This window comes from Plasmodium falciparum (assembly GCF_000002765.6).
Source record: "Plasmodium falciparum 3D7 genome assembly, chromosome: 14".
In the NCBI taxonomy this organism is placed as follows: domain Eukaryota; phylum Apicomplexa; class Aconoidasida; order Haemosporida; family Plasmodiidae; genus Plasmodium; species Plasmodium falciparum.
In genome coordinates this window covers 3,025,001-3,043,683 of record NC_037283.1, presented here as the reverse complement: position 1 = coordinate 3,043,683, position 18,683 = coordinate 3,025,001, and the positions used below count along the sequence as shown (strand labels likewise).

At 18.4% G+C, this 18,683-nt stretch overlaps 2 protein-coding genes across 2 annotated transcripts in view; one reads left to right on the top strand and one right to left on the bottom strand.

The window, feature by feature from the left end:
* Positions 1-123: 123 nt before the first annotated feature.
* PF3D7_1474300 (DNA repair metallo-beta-lactamase protein, putative) lies at positions 124-2,916 on the bottom strand (the record flags this gene model as incomplete). The annotated part of the gene is made up of 2 exons (XM_001348849.1): positions 124-2,609; positions 2,820-2,916. 2 exons carry the CDS (start codon positions 2,914-2,916, stop codon positions 124-126), a joined length of 2,583 nt encoding a protein of 860 aa, XP_001348885.1.
* Positions 2,917-4,851: 1,935 nt separating this feature from the next.
* PF3D7_1474200 (conserved Plasmodium membrane protein, unknown function) overlaps positions 4,852-18,683 on the top strand; it is a gene marked incomplete at both ends in the record, with an annotated part of 14,981 nt that continues 1,149 nt past the window's right edge. Inside the window, 3 exons of the mRNA XM_001348848.2 lie at positions 4,852-4,891; positions 5,074-5,273; positions 5,775-18,683. The exon at positions 5,775-18,683 is cut by the window's right edge and continues 1,149 nt beyond it. Coding sequence (XP_001348884.2) covers positions 4,852-4,891; positions 5,074-5,273; positions 5,775-18,683 — 13,149 coding nt within the window. The remainder of the gene's footprint in view (positions 4,892-5,073; positions 5,274-5,774) is intronic.

Below are 18,683 nucleotides of genomic sequence, written 5' to 3'. Positions count from 1 at the left end.
AACAAAATATCCGCGTAATAGTCAAATAAAATATCATAAAAATAATAAATATTAAATAATATATAAACACATAAATATATTATTTATATATATATATATTTATTTATTTATTAATCTGCTTGTTCACATGTTCGATGAGTTTGCTCTTTTTGTTAGGGGAAAGAAGGATGTAAGTTTTTTCTGTTTTATATTTTTCAAAAGGTCTTCTTTGGATACATCTTTCTTTTCGTTTACTTTCATTTTTTTTTTATTTGGTGATACTTCATTATTTTTCGAACCATATGTTTCATCGATTTTAAAAAAGCTCAATACTTCTTTCTTTAAGTTGAGATAAGGATTAAATATATTCAGAATTGTTGTTTTTTCTTTTTCATTGTAGAATACGGTTGGTAATATATTACAAGGTTTGATGGATTTGACAAAATTTTTTAACTCATCCAAATTTGAGTGTTCACTATAAGGAATTAAAAATATGGAAATATTATTTCTTTCATAAAATGAAAATTTTTTTACCCATCCAGTTGGTATAATATAATAAAAAGAATCGAATTCTTTTTCTATTTCTTCATCTATTAAATTAAGAAATTTCCTTTTATCAATTTTTGGAAATATATAAGAATAATTAATATCAACAATATGAATTTGTGCTTCTAATTTATTATCTGTTATTTTATTCAGTATATGTTTGTTATATAAAAATGATTCAATTATTTTTCTTTTCTTCTCATTCTTATAATATATTTTCATATTACAAGCATCAGAAAGAGATAAATATATTTTTTCTTTTCCCAAATTATATGTTCCAAAAAGAAATAATGTTTTCTTTTTTATCTGCTCTCCTTTTTTGTCTTCGTTAACGTATGTTAACAAATCTAATTTATTCACCTTTTCATGCATATGAATATTACTATATTTTGTATCACTATTTATAATATATTTGGTATCACAATCATTTTGTTTAATATTTTCATGTTTATGATTTATAAAACTATTACTATTATTACTACTGCTACTACTACTACTACTACTACTATTATTATTATTATTATTATTATTATTATTATTATTGTTGTTGTTGTTGTTGCTGTCATTTTTTTCCATCTTAATTTTGACTGTTTCCTTCTTTTCCTCTAGGATTAACTTATTTCCTTCCATAATACTTGATGACCTTTCTTCATCATAAAGTAATCTCTTTTTACATACATAAATAACATAATTTATCAAATACATTTGAGGAGCAAATAAATTATTTTTTGATAAAGCATACGTTGTGTCAAGATATATAGTTTTTATATAATTAGTTTCTTCTGATATCATTTTATTTGCCTTTTCATTTATCTTATCATTCATTTGAATGTTTACAAGTTCTCTAAAATCCTCATGATTTCTTTTCTTTTTTTTTTTTTGTTCCATATTATATTGAGATTCATCTAATATACAATTCAAATCGGAAATCATGCTCTTCTCTCTTTTTATTTTATTATGTAATATATTTTTTTCCAAATTATGATATTCATCATATATTATTTGGTCTATCGAATTAATTTGCTTTTCTTCCTTTTTTATATTCTCCCTATCTTTTACATTTTTGTCACATTTCAAGGCTTCATTCTTCTTAACATGTATCTTTTGTATATTCTCAGGATTTAATATTATACCTTTTTCGTTCAAATTTTTATAATCAAAAAAAAAAGATATATCCTCTTCATTTTGATTAAAATATAAACATAAGTCAATAAAAAGAAAATGATTAAAATAATTTTCTTCTTTTATGGTATCATACATATAAAATTGTTTCTTTTCTATCTTATGAATATTTAATAATAACATTTCAACGCTTTTTAAATATATCTTTATAATTTCTTGTAAATTTACAAAATTGTTAGCACTTTCATAAATAGCAAAATTTTCAGTCGTATGTAAAATATTATCCTTTTCATTTGTTCCCAAAAGAGGAATATAAATATTTTCTTCTTTTTTTTTTTCTTCACTATGATATTCACCACTATTATGATTTCCACCACTAATTCGATCTTCACCATCAATTTGATTTTCACCTTCTTCTTTTTTTTTTTCTTTTTCTTTTTTTATTATAATACAATTTAAATCCACATTCAAATCAATATTATTCTTTTGATTTTTATCAAATTTCTTTTCTTCTCTATATATATTTTCATTTATTGATTCTCTATTTATATCTTCTTGCTCACCTTTTATAATCATCTCATTTTTTTTATAAGTACATATAGATATATCTCCACTGTAAGATAACAATTTTTTGATCAAAAAGCTTTGAATATTTGAATACCTAAAATCACCTGTATGTATAATTTTTGTCCCATTTTTAAATTCAAAATAAATAATAACCGATCCAGGACAGTGGTTAGCATCAATAAAAGCAACCTTAAAATTAAAAAGATAATATATCTTATTTATTTTTAAATTATGTACATATTTATCCTGGACCTCAATAATATTAACTAATAACTTTTTGGTAATTTGTGAACAAAATACATTCTCATTAAAATACTTGTTTATATTTGTATAATGATCAGCATGAAAATGAGTTAAAAAGAAAATACGACAAATCTTCCTCTTTTCCTTATCTTCTAAAAAAAAAAATATATATATATATATATAAATAAATAAATGAGTGAATAAAAAAAAACTTAAACATATACAAATATATATAAATATGATCACATTTCAAATGAATGAATTTATAAAACAGACTGAGAAAAAAATCACCACATATCACATCACACACACAAAAGGTACAAATGAAATATACAATATATATTTTTTATAATTCATCATACCACTAATGCGAAGAGCATCTCTTTTTTTAGTATAAGGAAACTTATCTACTATAATCAAAGGGTCATTTTTAATTACATGTATGTTATCCTCAATCATTTACAAGATACAATTTTTATGATAATATATAATCCTTATTTTATTCACGTATTTTTCTTAATCAAAAAAGCTAAAAAAGAAAAGGTGGAGCAACATAAAAGAACAAAAAAAAAAAAAAAAAAAAAAAAGAACAAAGAAAAAGAACAAGGAAAAAGAACAAACCAAGGAACAAATGAAGAAAGAAAAAAAAAAAAGTAAAAAGTAAAAAGTAAAAAAAAAAATACCTGCTTTTAACTTTATTTCATAATAGAAAATATTATAGTTACATATTTTGAAAAGATCTTTATTAGGAAGAAAAATAAAAATAAATAAAAAGATTTATAATCAATAATTTCATTTATTTTATAAAAAAATGACATAAAAAAAAAAAAAAAAAAAAAAACAACTTACTTTATATTAAGTAATGCTTTATATATAAAACTACAAATTTTTCGTAAATTTGATCCCACGACTAATTATATAATGGTACATATATATATATATATATATTCATTTATTTATTTATAATTACACCTTATAATTTTACACTTACACATATATATATATTATGTCATTTATATATTTCCTCATTTCATCAAATGATCACGCGAGATATGTTATAAATAATATTATACATATTATTAATTCCTGCATATATATATTTATTTTATATATATATATTATAACATTCTTTTATTATGTATCATATTAAGTAGAAGAAAAAAATCCAATAGGTTTATTCATATATATTTATTATATTACCATAAAATCATACATATATATATAAGACCATATTTTATTACATAACCTTCATTTTTCAAACTTATATAATTGAACGTCAATGTATATTTACTTACACATATATTTTTCTTTCAATTTTTTTGTAAATTCAAATATACACAATCCATTTGCTTTATTGAAAAACTTCTTTTTGTTTTTTTTAAGCTTATTAGAACAACTGAGTAAGGTATTGTAAGGAAAAATACATTTATTATATATATATATATATATATATATATATATTATATTTTATACGTTATATAATTTTAAATAGATTTGAAATTATTTTTTGTCATATATAATTATTATATAAAAATATTTTGAGCATACAAATCATAAAATAAGTATAAAAATACGTTCAAAGAAATCCAATACAAAAAACTTTCCCTTTAAAAATATATATAAAAATGGGGAAATAAATAAATATATTATATATATATATATATATGTATATGTCCCTATTATAGGTTTCATTTTTATTTTATTTTTTTAGGATACTAATAATTCCTTATATATATATATATATATATATAATATAATATATATATCTTATATTTCACATTGCTTCAATTTCAATGCGGTAAATAGAAATATTATCGTTTAAGAATTAAAAAAATTATAGGATTATAATATAATTAATAACACCTATATTATAAAAATATTTTATATATTTTTTATATATTTATTTTCTTCTCTTTATTATTTCTTATTTCTAATTTTTTTTTCTTTTATTTTTTTGTTGTCTTTGATGGTTTCCTTTTTCTATGCATAAAGAATATAATAAATTTATTTTTTTGATTCTATACAAATAAAATCTCTGATAAAATTTTTAAAAAATTAAATGAGTAAAAAAAGAAAATAATCTTAATTGAATATTTTTTTTAAGACAGGAATGTAAATTTATAAACATTATAAAATAGGAAACATTAGGTGAATAAAAAGAAATTTATACAAAAAAAAAAGTTTTTTTTTCTTTATTTTTTAATCCATTTTATAATGAAATTTTTTAAATATTTCTATTCATTTTAATTATATAGCTCATTAATATATACTATGTAGTTATATTAAAAATATTTTCTGAACATAAATTTTTCTAAGCGAATCTCATTTTCATATCAAACCTATCAAAGATTCTTTTTTGATTTATTTGTATAATACAACCAATATGATAAAAAAATGAATGATGAAAATATAAATAACTTAATACAAAAAATTGGTAAAAAGAGAAAAAAAAAAAAAAAAAAAAAAGCAAACAGTATAAAATATATAATGCATATATATATATATATATATATATATATATATATTTATATTTATATTTATATAATATTTTCCAATATATTATCTTAAAAAGCTTCATATTTTTTTTAATTTCTTTTTCCATAAACAAATATATAGGTCATAACATAAATGATATTAGAGATAGGTCTATGATAATGCTCATACAAAAATATGAAAAGAATATAATCAAAGATATAGATTTAAAAAAAAGAAATTATTTTTTTTATATGATTCTTCATTATATCAATGACAGAAACGCATTTATATCTTTAAAAAATTTGAGGGATATATTGTTATTTTTAAGATGTATTATAAAGGTACATAAAAATAATAATGAAATATAATAAAATAAAAATGAAAAAATGAAAAAATAAAAAAATAAAAAAATAAAACAATGAAATACATATAGAATGTATTTACTTATTTTACTTTTTAATACATTTCTTTTTATAGTGTATATTATATTGTTCCGTTATTTATTTTATTTGTTGTGTGTATATATGTAATTAAAAAAATATTTATATATTTATCAATCCATATTGTACATAAACTTAATATATTTATATAAAAAGATATTTTGCACTATATATATATAGAAATATGTATAATTCATTTTAAATATTTTTATTAAAATATATTTATATAAATAAATAAATAAATAATAATTTTTTATTTCGTTTTTTTTTTTTCATCCTTCCTTTATATACAATTATATATATAAATATATTTATAGTTACATTTTCATTTTATTTTATTCCGTTATATTCCGTTTTACCGGATTTTCATTTTTTTTTTTTTTTTTTCTTCTTATTTTATAGGATGAAGATATTAAAAAAAAATTCGAACATTTGGATATAAACAAGTTTATTAATGAATTTCTAGTTCACTTTAAAAACAATGAAGAAAAATACAAATCCAATAATTATATTCAGAGTAGGAAAAATATACCAAATGATAATATGGTATCATCAAAAGATGATAAGGATATTGAAAAAAGTAGTCATCAGTATTCTATAGAAGATAGTCATAAGGAATATACTCAAGTGGTTCATATTTTGAATGAACTCAATAATATATATAATAATCTCACCAATACAGGTAATACAATTGATGGTGATCAGCAACTCGAAAGGAATAAAGAAGATCAGAATGATAGTATACATCTAGCTAATATGACTAATAACCCTAATAATATTCTTTTAGCATATGATACACGTGATGTGATCCAACAAGATTATCAAACTCATAATGCAATCATTTATAATAACAAACAGGATATAGAAGAATACACATCAAAAGATAAGATGTCAAAAAGTAGTACATCAAATATCGATAGTTATGATACAACCCATAGGGGAAATGATCAAAATAATAATATAGAAAAAAAAATGAATAATATATCCAATGGAAGTGATTATACAAATTCATCCAGGACTTTTAAAATAAATCCAATGGATGAAAAAGATATAGAAAATATTAATCAAATAATGAAAAAAAATAATTATATTAATATATTTACAAAAAATAATTATTTATGTCCTGATGATTTTGAATATTATAATACTTTATATATTCTTAAAAATCAAATATACCAATATAGTATTCATTTATTATTTAATTATAAAAAATATAAAACAAATAAAATAAAAGCAGATAACTCTTTGTTATATACAATGAAACAAGAGACAGAACAAAATATCTATGAAGATATGGAACGTATAAATAATAGATATATATTTTCCTACTTATATAATTTTTTTGACACCTTTGAAATGTTTAAAAAAAATTTCTTAGACATAAATAATATAAGGAATGATGATAATAATATTCTTCTGGATAATACTGTAGATAAATATAAAAGAAACGATAAATTAACAAATAATAATAATTCAATAATAAAAGAGACAAGTAATAATTCTGTAGATGTATCATGCACAGGTATGGAAAAAAATAAAAATAATAATAATAATAATAATAATAATAATAATAATAGTAATAATAATAAAAATAATAATAGTAATAATAATAATCATATTCATTCTAAAAATATATTCAGTTATCCAACTACAGAGGAGAAATATAAAAATATAAATATATATTTATATAATAAAAATATAAATACATATTTATATAATAAAAATATAAATACATATTTATATAATAAAAATATATATTACAAAATTAACAATTTTACCCATAAGATAAATATCCTTTGTTATCACACACAAATGAAATACAATTATATGGAATTTCTAGGTATGAATATTATAAAAAAAAAAATTAGTGTTGATGATTTTATATATATGCATAAAGAGATACATAAAATATTAAATGAATACATATATATATTTAATAAAGATTTATTTTTATTTAATTACAAATTTTTATATACACTTTCATATAATATACATTATATATATAAAAATTATATAGAAAATAAAAATAATATAACCAATGATTTTTATCATATTCATAACATTTTAAACAACTTATCATATATCATATATATTATAGTATATAGTATATATATTAATATAAATAAAGGATGTCTTTGTAATAGTATATGTAATATATATTTAAATAATTTTTTTTTTCTACTTTTACAAAATTTATTTTATCTTTTATTACTTTTTAATAATAATAATAATAATAATAATTATAATTATAATAATATTATAAAAAGTGATGAACATAATTATTTCAATTTTATATCATCCAATCAAGATGAGAACCAAAATGATATATCTAAATTTTTCAAAACAAAAGAAAAACAAAATATAATTTTATTAAATAATATTAACAATTTCTATTTTAATAAATTAAAAAAAAAAGTAAAAGGTAAAGATTATCATGATGCAAATATGATTATTTATCCAAACGATATATATCAATATTTATTTGTAACAAAAAATAGTTGCATATATTTTTTTAAGTTCATCATTTTTTATATATTAGAAATATTAAAAAATAGTTATTTCAAAATACATCTTCTACGTAAAGATTGCTCTACATTAAATTTCCCTCTAGACAATTTTATAATTATATATGATTTCTTGTATAATATATTAATTCATTATTTTAATGATAATAAAAAAATAATTGATCAACATTTTCAAGTCTTTTTAAATTATATTCAGGAAATACATATGTATGACAAAATAAATATTCAAAATGAAAATCATAACAATGATATTGTGTATAATAATAATAATAATATAAATAGGATAAATAAAAAAAATCACAATTTTAAAGAAATATTAAAAAAAGATTATCACATAAAAAATTATCCATCTGATGAATATTACTCAAATGTACATAAACCTTCATTACATATACACAATTTATCATATCATTCATCAGATGTATCAAAAAATAGTGGGTCATCAAATGATTCCTATTCATATACTGATTCAGGAAAAGAAATGAATAGATTTTCTACTATTAATTTCTTTTCTGATAAATCTAATATTTACAAATATACATATAAATATAGTAAAAAACAAATAGAAATATTAAAAATATTATGTATATTTATTAATTATACTCCTGTATCTTTTATATTAATGAAAAAAATAAATATAAAAATAGTACATCTTCTTAAATCATTCTTATTTGATATTACCTTGAATATATATAATAATGAGCTTTTGTACTTTTTGAAAATTTTTTTTTTTTTCTACGATAATGAAGTGTATAACAAGTATAATGATTTATTATCATATTATTATGTATTAGTTAATATGTTTTTTATAGATATGGGTAATGATTCTATGGACTATGATAAAACATATGACACCACAAATTATTATAATGAAAGTAATAAGAATGATAGTAATTATATTAATAATAATATTGATGAGGGGGAAAAAATAAATTATCACATACAAAATTACAACATGGACACTTTTAATACACATAATAATTCAAATAATAACAGCGAATCAGATATATTCACTTTTCTCAATATTTATAATAATATATTTCATTTCTTTTTCTTTTTACCTACCAACTATTTTACCTTGAATAATTTCGTTGATAAATATTTCAGCACACTTGATGAAGAGGGAAATATCGAACAAATGAGCAACACACCTATGTTTACTAATCATGACGAAAAATGTGTAAAAAATAAAATAGATGATATAAATGGTATAAATTGTGTAGATCATACAAATCTTACAAATCATATAAATAAATCACATATCATAAACAATTCCAATAGTATATACAACTTTAATAGTTCCTTATATCCATTTTATAGATTTAATAATGATAATAATAAAAATGCTAAAGAAATGTATTGCCAACCCTTTCATGTTATATTATATAAAAAATTAAGACAAAATATAAAATGTCCTGATAAGAATAAGGATTTAAAAAGTGATGATATAATAAGTGATGATATAATAAGTGATGATATAATAAGTGATGACATAATAAGTGATAATAAAAAAAATGATGATATAAAAAATGCTATTTCTACAAGAAAAGACTTTGCTAAATTTTCCAAAAAATTTATTCAAAATATTATCAATGTATTAATAGATAATAAATTAAAAGTTTTATTTAATAGTTTCCTTTTATTATCATCTGAATATAATTCTTTTACAAATTATATCAATATAGACAATAATAAAATAAGTAATAATTATCAATATATAGTTTATGCCTTAAAGGATATTAATAAAATGAATATATTAAGAATAAATAATCATTTTCAATATATTAATTATAATAATATAACAGATACAAAATATATCAAATTGTTTAAGAATTTTATTTTACTTTTACATAATATTATTTCAATAATTTATAGTTACAATAATGAACTCATTTATTTCTTTTTTAATTTTGTTTTCGATATTAATAACGAGCAAACGAAGCTTTTATCGAATGGTGGCAAGGACGATAATAATGAGCAACCTTTAAATTATATAAAGAATCATGACATTTTTTATGATGAACAAAATGATACATGTTACAAAAATGTATATCCTTTCGATCACTCTACAAATAAAAATATAAGTATAAAAAATGATTACAATGATAAAAATGATGATGATGATGATGATGATAATAATGATCATAATAATAATGATCATAATAATAATAATAATAATACTGGTTATTGTTCAACTTCAAATAAATATCATAAGCAAAATGACAAAAAAATATATAATATATTAAATTATCAGCTAAATGAAGGAAATAAATGCACGCATATGGAAAATATAAAGGAAATACCATCAATTAGTAAAGATATAAACAATTATATAAAAATGGATCAAAAATATGATAACGATCAAAATACAACAAATAATTTATACGATATAGAAAATAAATTATCATATAATATGCAAGAATCTTCATCTTCCAATATATTTTTAACGTCTTATCAAATAAACGAATTTATTGATATTATTTATGAAATATGCATATATAGTAAAAAAAAAGATATAAGAGATTATTACATTGGTTATATAATCGAAAATGTTAGAAATAAATTATCTAATCTATTGAATAATATTAAAAATATTAATATAATTAATGAACAAATAAATATTCTATCTCATATTAAAATGTTTTCTAGAATTATGTTGTTTTTATTTTTTGTTAAAAAAAAATACATCATATTATATGAACAGTGTCTATACAATAATTTGCACTTTTTATATGAACATCATTTTTATCCATCATTTTTTAATCAAGAAAAAGGGGAGCATATTTCTATAAATCAGGATATCATTAAACAGAAGATATTCTTTTATGAGCACATTTTTTTAAATATACACAATGTTTATTTCTATTTGTTTCAAAAAAAAAAGAAAAAAAGAACTTTCTCTCTTAAAATCTTTTGGAGAGCATATCATAATTTTAAAATGAAGTTTAATAAAGAACAATTTATAAATGAAGAAGAAAATATGTCAAAGGAGGTTGAGGAGAGAAATAACTATGACATTAATTACACATCAAAGGATGGAATAAATATATTCCATAATAATAATAATAATAATAATAATGTAAGGAATGATAACGATATAGGTGTTACCAAAAAAAAAGATAAAAGACAAAATTATACTAATATATTTAAATATTCAAGTGACTGGAATTATAATACAAATGTATTAAATATTTATATAACCGATTTTTTAAATAAAGAATGTATTTATGATGAAAAAATACTTATGGATATATTATCAAAGGTATGTATTCATAGTAAAAATGAAGATGGCTCATTACAACTATTTAATTATATTATAATATATATACTAAGAAATTGTACTACTTTTCATATATACCATGATGAAGAAAAAAAAAAAAATTACGAAAACTTCCTTCTTCTTATTTATAATAAAGTATTACATTTGTATTTTAAATTATTAAAAGAAATTTTACTTAAAGAACAAACTAATATATATAATATTGAAATCTTTATATATCTCTTAAAAATTATAATACTCCTACTTATAACAAATAATAGGAGTAGCAATATATGTAAAAAAATATATCATCACAAATACTTTTTTTTATCACACATATATTGTTTCTTTTTTTATGATAATGAAATTATAAAAATATTGTCTTTTAGTTTATCTTTTTATTTAATATGTGATGAAAAAATATTACTTTTATACAAGTATCGAATATTTCTCGAGCCTTATTTATTCATATCACATAAAAATAACTCCAATATATATAAACATACAAACATCGAACAGGACAAAAAGGTATATATGAATAAACAAGCCGATTCACATATGATTAATATACACAAATTATCTGTAGTAAATGAAAATTCACAACATTTTAAAAATTCTATAATCGAAGAAATAAATGTTAATGATTTATCTGCATATAAGCCCTATAGTAGCCACAAAATTGAAGAACATATTATTCATACTAATAATAAATATAATGAAGATAATAAAAATTATAAAGAAAACAAATACTTACATGATGATACCTATAATTATAAGAATGTTAATTCACAAATGAATATTATCCATAATCTATATAATATGCAATATGTCAAAAAACACGATGTAACATTCTTTAACCTCAATGTATATGGAACATATAGAAAAAAAAAAAAAAAGAAAAATAAAAAAGATTTTGAGGGCATTGTAAATAATGATATTCACACTAATTTGAACAACTCTACACACACATCATTTTATAATATAGAAAACAAAATTGTATTTTTCGTTCCTTTATGGTTATATAAAAAATTACAAGGAAATAATTTTTTATTCATGATTAAAAAATTGAAGTCTTTTTTTTTTTTTACCACAAAGTTTAGTTATTTACACATGTTTCATGATACAACACAAAATAAAAAAGAAAAGGAATTAACATTTTTTAATGGAATATATGATAATAATAATTTATTTATCTCATTTTATTTATTTATAAATAAATATTTCTATTTATTATTACAAAATATTAATAATGATTCCAATTCAAAATCACATTATATGTTATATAATAATAAAACACATCCCTTCCAAACTAATAATTACAATACATACAAATCAACATATCATAATATAAATTATGAAGAAAAAATATGTACTAATAAACATTCTTATATGTTTATAAATATAAAGTGTTATTCTAACATAAAAGAAAAACAAACAGAACATAAATCAAATAACATATCTAACATATTAGTACAAATAAAGGAATTCCCACCTATAAACGATTCAACATATGATAATATTAATTTTGTATATATATATAATTTAAAACGTCTTTTTGATTTTTTAAATATATCCTATATACAGTTCATATGTAAAAATAAAAAAAATAATATACATGGCGAATATGAAGATGAAAATTATTATTCCGAACATACAAAAGATAATAATAATAATAATAATAATAATAATTATAAAAATGAATATAATAATATAAAAAATGTATCTGTAAATTATCAAAAATATGATCAAGGACACAATGAAAAAAATGAAAAAAGATATATTTATGATTTATTCGACCAAGATTATAATCCCATATTAGAAGTCATAAATTTTGTATACACCGAAATGTTTCCTTACACGAATAAGCTAACCTTTTTTATATATAATAAAATAATAGAGATCTATAAAAATCAAGATAATTATGATCATAATAACAGTGAAGATAATAATAATTGTGAAAAAAATGAAGATATCATTATACATAAATATATGATATTACTAGAATATTTTATCTGTATATTAGATATGTGTCTATATATACATTTATTATTAAAACATAAAGAAAATAAAATTTCTATATATAATAATATAAGAAAATTTAATTCCCAAAATATTGACTTATGTCTTTTTATATATAAATTATTATATATATCTGTTAATACAAATATTTTAAAAAATATTATTTCTAACTTTTCATTAAACGTCATTTATAATTTTTTACAAATTAATAAAAATTATTATGTCGAAATGAAAAATAATTATTATAAGAATTATGATCATTTTATAAACATTGATTCAACTCCTGAAAATCAGGAACAAAATCAAAATTATGAAAATGATTTATTAATAAAAAATGAATTATATAAAAAGAAAAGAAATGAACAATCACAAATTAATATATCCATATTGTTTAATTTTTTGTTTTTTCTCCTTTCAAAATATACTAAAAATAAAAAGAAGAAAAAAAATTATATAGATATCCCATCAAACCATTTGAAACAATATAATAATAATAATAATAATAATATTTACTCAAATATAATTAATGTGTATGAACTTGAAAAAGGTATAGATATCGAAAATGTGACATTTCAAAACCATGAAAAAGAATATCTTAAAATAGATATATTCTTCTTAAAAAATATTTTATGTATGTTACATGTGTTTTTCACAAGAGGTATTTATTTAGATATCGATCTAATAAATAATGATATTTCTTATATGAACATAAATATTCTTATTCAACATCAATATAAAATATTTCTGTCCAAACAAAATATCAATATTTTAAAAGAAAAAATAAAAAATAAAAAATGTAATAATAATAATAATAATAAATATAACAACGACAATAATAATAATATAAACCCCTTTGGTTGTAATATTACATCGTCAAATCACAATTTTTATAGTGATAACTCTTTTAATAATTTAGGAACAAATCAAAAATCCATTAATCATCCACAATATATAAATGATATAAATTATATTAACAATATTACAAATAATGATATTAAATATTTAGACATTTTCAAAAAATGTTTTTTAAATAATTATATGAAAATATTTATCAACTTTTGTAATATCTATAATGATATAATTATTGAATGTTTATATATACAATTATTACTTTTTTTTTTTAAATATATGATACAAACTTTATCATATGAAATATCAAAAGAATATACTAAAAACTTTCTTTGTCATACCAAGAGACACTTATTGGTTTATTTTTTGAAATATTATATAATCGATAAACAGGTCTGTAAATTTTTAAAAAAAATTTATTTCATTATTTTAAAATATGTCATCTATATGCAGAATATAAACATGGAAGAGGTGAGAAGCGATGAACCGTATGTAAATAAATATGATAAATGTGATGAAGAGTATATAAAGAAAGAGGATAAAATTGAACAAAATATAAAAAAAAAAAATAATACCAACAATAGTAATAAAAACAATAATAATAAAAACAATAATAACAACAACAATAATAACAACAACAACAACAACAACAACAACAACAACAACAACAACAATAATAATAATAATAATTGTAATAGTTGTAGTTATGATATAAACAAATATAATTATATATTAAAAGACCAAGATGTATACAAAAATTATTGTAAATTATTTTATGAATATACTATAAATAAGTATAGAAAAATACAAACTTCATTTACACAAAACATTAATATAAACCCGAAAGAAGAAAAGTATTATCAAAATTTTGATACACAAAATATTTATTTAAATAATAATATATCTTCTCAAACATTATATAAAAATATTTTTAATAATCAAAATTGTGTAAAAAGAAATTCAAGTACCAATAAAAATAATATTTGTATGATTCATCTATACTGTCCTAATTGTGAAGAAATAAAAATTTTATTTTTATCGATTATTAAACTTTTAAGCTTTTCACTTGATCATTTCCCCTTTTTTTTTTTCATCTTAAAAAATGATAAAAAAGAAAATAGTAATAATGAAATAGACAACAATATCTGTAATGATAATATTGTCTTTTTATGTGAACAAATATTTTATTTTTTAAATAAAAAAAATATTTATAAAAATTATTCAAAAATGTATATCTCATCATACTACCAGAAATATTTCCTTAAAATTTTTATCAAGTTGTTATATTGGGATGAACAACAAACAATGAATAACTTACATAAGTATGAAATATATATTTTAAAAAATAAAAATCAGCACAAAATATATGATCCTCATAATAACAATGATAATAACCAGACTAAAGGATTAAACAACTATACAAATATATGTGAACAAAAATATAATCATATAAAATACAATATGGATAATAACATTAATCATATTAATTATAATACAGATGATAATAAGATCCATAATTCATTTAACAATCATCATGCTGATAATTATAATATTATGAACAAGGTTAATTATCATATTAGAAATCATCATAACATGTTTTCTAAAAACTTTACACAAGATAATATATTTTATATAAATAACTTCCTCAATTTAATATTAATAAATAAATACAAAAAGGAATATAATATTTTTACTAAAATTTATGATAAAATTTATTATTATATATTAATTGTAAGCATATGTTATAAAGATAAAAATTTTTTATCTCTTCTACTTTCTAAATATGAATTATTTTATGAAGAGTATAATGAACTTTTACAGACATATTTAAAATATGTTATAAATAATAAAAACCTAATGAATATGAAAAAAATAAAAAATGAAAAAATGATACATACATTTTTATATATTCTTATATCTTATATATATATTTATTTAAATGATTTATATAATATTTTTTTTACACAAATAAAAAACTCACTAACTTTGCCCTCTTTCTTTAATAATATAATTTATATAAACTCAATAGAAAATAACAAACAAAAACATTCACCCTATAACACAACAAATGAAGAGATAACAAATAATGGAAAGAATGACATTATCATAAATAATTATTATACTATTATAATATATACAATGTATCAAAATCTGATAAACAAAAAAAAAAACTGGAACCAATTCTTGGATAATTATAATGACGATAAGATAAAAAATGTCGTCATTAATAACATTTTTCATAATAATATTATATATTTATTTATACTTTATATTATAAATGATAATAAATATGGTATAAAACAACATAGGACAAGTCATGAACATGGTCATTATTCCTCTAACACAATAAAAAAAAATTCTGATATATTATATAAAAAGGAACATATAAATATTCAAAACAAGTTAAGAAAAGAAGAAAATCAAAATGAAAAAGATAGATATTGTATATATAACAATATACATAATGTAGACAACTCATGTAATATCTACAATACACATAATATACCTATCACATATAATACACAACATAATAAACTATGTGAAAATATGAATTATTCTCCTTACGATTTTAATAACCAAAATGTTATGTATTCGACTTTGCACATTGAAGAAAGTAATAAAACCTTTATAAATAAAGTCACAATAAATATTATATTATTTTTCCTTTTATTCTTTTATGATTATTATTCTAATAATTATAAAATCAAAGAAAATATATTAATACAAATATGTAGACACATCATAGAGCATTTTTCCACTTTGTTTAATCAAGATTTTATCAGTATACATGAAACGTATAAAGAACTGATGAATTTAAAAAGAGAAATGAAAAAGAAAACAAATATTATCCAAAAAAATAACCCCATAAAAAATTATATGACAAATCTGAAAAGTAGTAATGATAACAATTTAATTTTGCACAAAAAAGAAAACCAATTACAAGATCAAACAAATGTTTGTACACGTAAAAAGTTTAGCAATTATTTAAAAAGGAAGGACAAAAAAATTGTATGTTCTTTTTCAAGGGATAAGAATAAAAAAAACGTTCCCTTAAAAACTGAATTGCAACCCGAAGCAAACGATACAAAAAATAATGAAAATATTAAAAATAATGTTAATATTATTAATAGTTCCGATAAAAAAAAGGAAAATATCGATTACCTTATAGACAGACATATATTTATACTTTTCAATATAAAGGAAAGGCTTAAGAGAGATAAAAAACTTTTATTTTTATATACAATAAATTCCTTTCGAGTAATACAAATATATAACAACATTTCAAATATAATATTTAAATATAAGTATATTTGTATATTGTTAGGAAAATTACGTTATTTTACAAATCAGGATATATTAAAATATATTTTCCGTTGTATACAATATTATTGGAGTGATAAGTTAAAAGAGGAATATTGTCATAGATCATTATTTTTAAAAAATAATATAAATAATTTCGATATAGAAATAGGATATTTTTCATATATATATATACATAATTTTTTTCATTTTTTATCTTGTTATCTATTATATGACATCAATACATTATATAAATTTTGTTCTAATGAATTTAATTGTATAGATATTCTTAATAATTATGTAAAAGATTTATTAAAGTTACAAAAGGAACATGGAACATATATAGGTATGGTCATATTAAACTTTTATTTAGTTGTTATGAATACATACTTTTTTGACTTTTCATTTTATGAAAAGCATTCACATTTCATAAATCAAGAAACAAATAAAGATGATTCATTAAATAATACAGATACCAAACTCAAACAATATGTAATGAATAATTTCAGAAATGATAAAAGAAAAAAAGATTTAGGGAAAAATAATTTACAAAAGTCAAATGAGCATATAACATATTACTCTTGTATTAAAAAATTATACAGTCAATTTAATAAATCAAAATTTTTACATTTTTTGGTTAACTACATTATAAATAACATTAACAATATAAATAATAACCATATTAATGTAAATATATATGCAGATGGAAATATAAATAAAAATATAAATCAAAATATAAATAAAAATATAAATCAATATAAAAATATGAATAAAAATACCCACGTTAATGTTAATATTAATGACAATGTTAATTATAATGTTAGTCGTTGTAATAGTCATGTGAATAATTATGTTCATGTGAATAAAAGCAAAATAGATAAAGAAAGAGACATGAACATTTTGTTTATATTATTACAATTTATAAGTTACAATATGATTTTTATAGATAATAAAAATGATATATATAAATTATCCAATGTATTAATAAAATTTTTAAAAGACAAAAAAAAAAAAGAAGAAGAAGATGATATATCAATATTAATTTCTTATTATTATATTATTCTTTTCTTCAATTCTTGTTTTTTAAATTGTTCAAATATCGATGAACGTTTAATAAATCTATTACTTAATGTTGATAAAAATGATAATTTGTGGTTTAATTTTATTTTCTTGTCACCCAAACAAATGAAAAGAATCCATAATCAAAATAAGAAAGACATATTAATTTTAATAAAATTTTCCATTTTACATATGTATTTATTATTGTTAAAAAATAAAAGCATTTCTAAAAAATCTATATTATATATATCAAGTGATATCAACATCTATTTTGTCTTTATATATATACTTAATGAAATA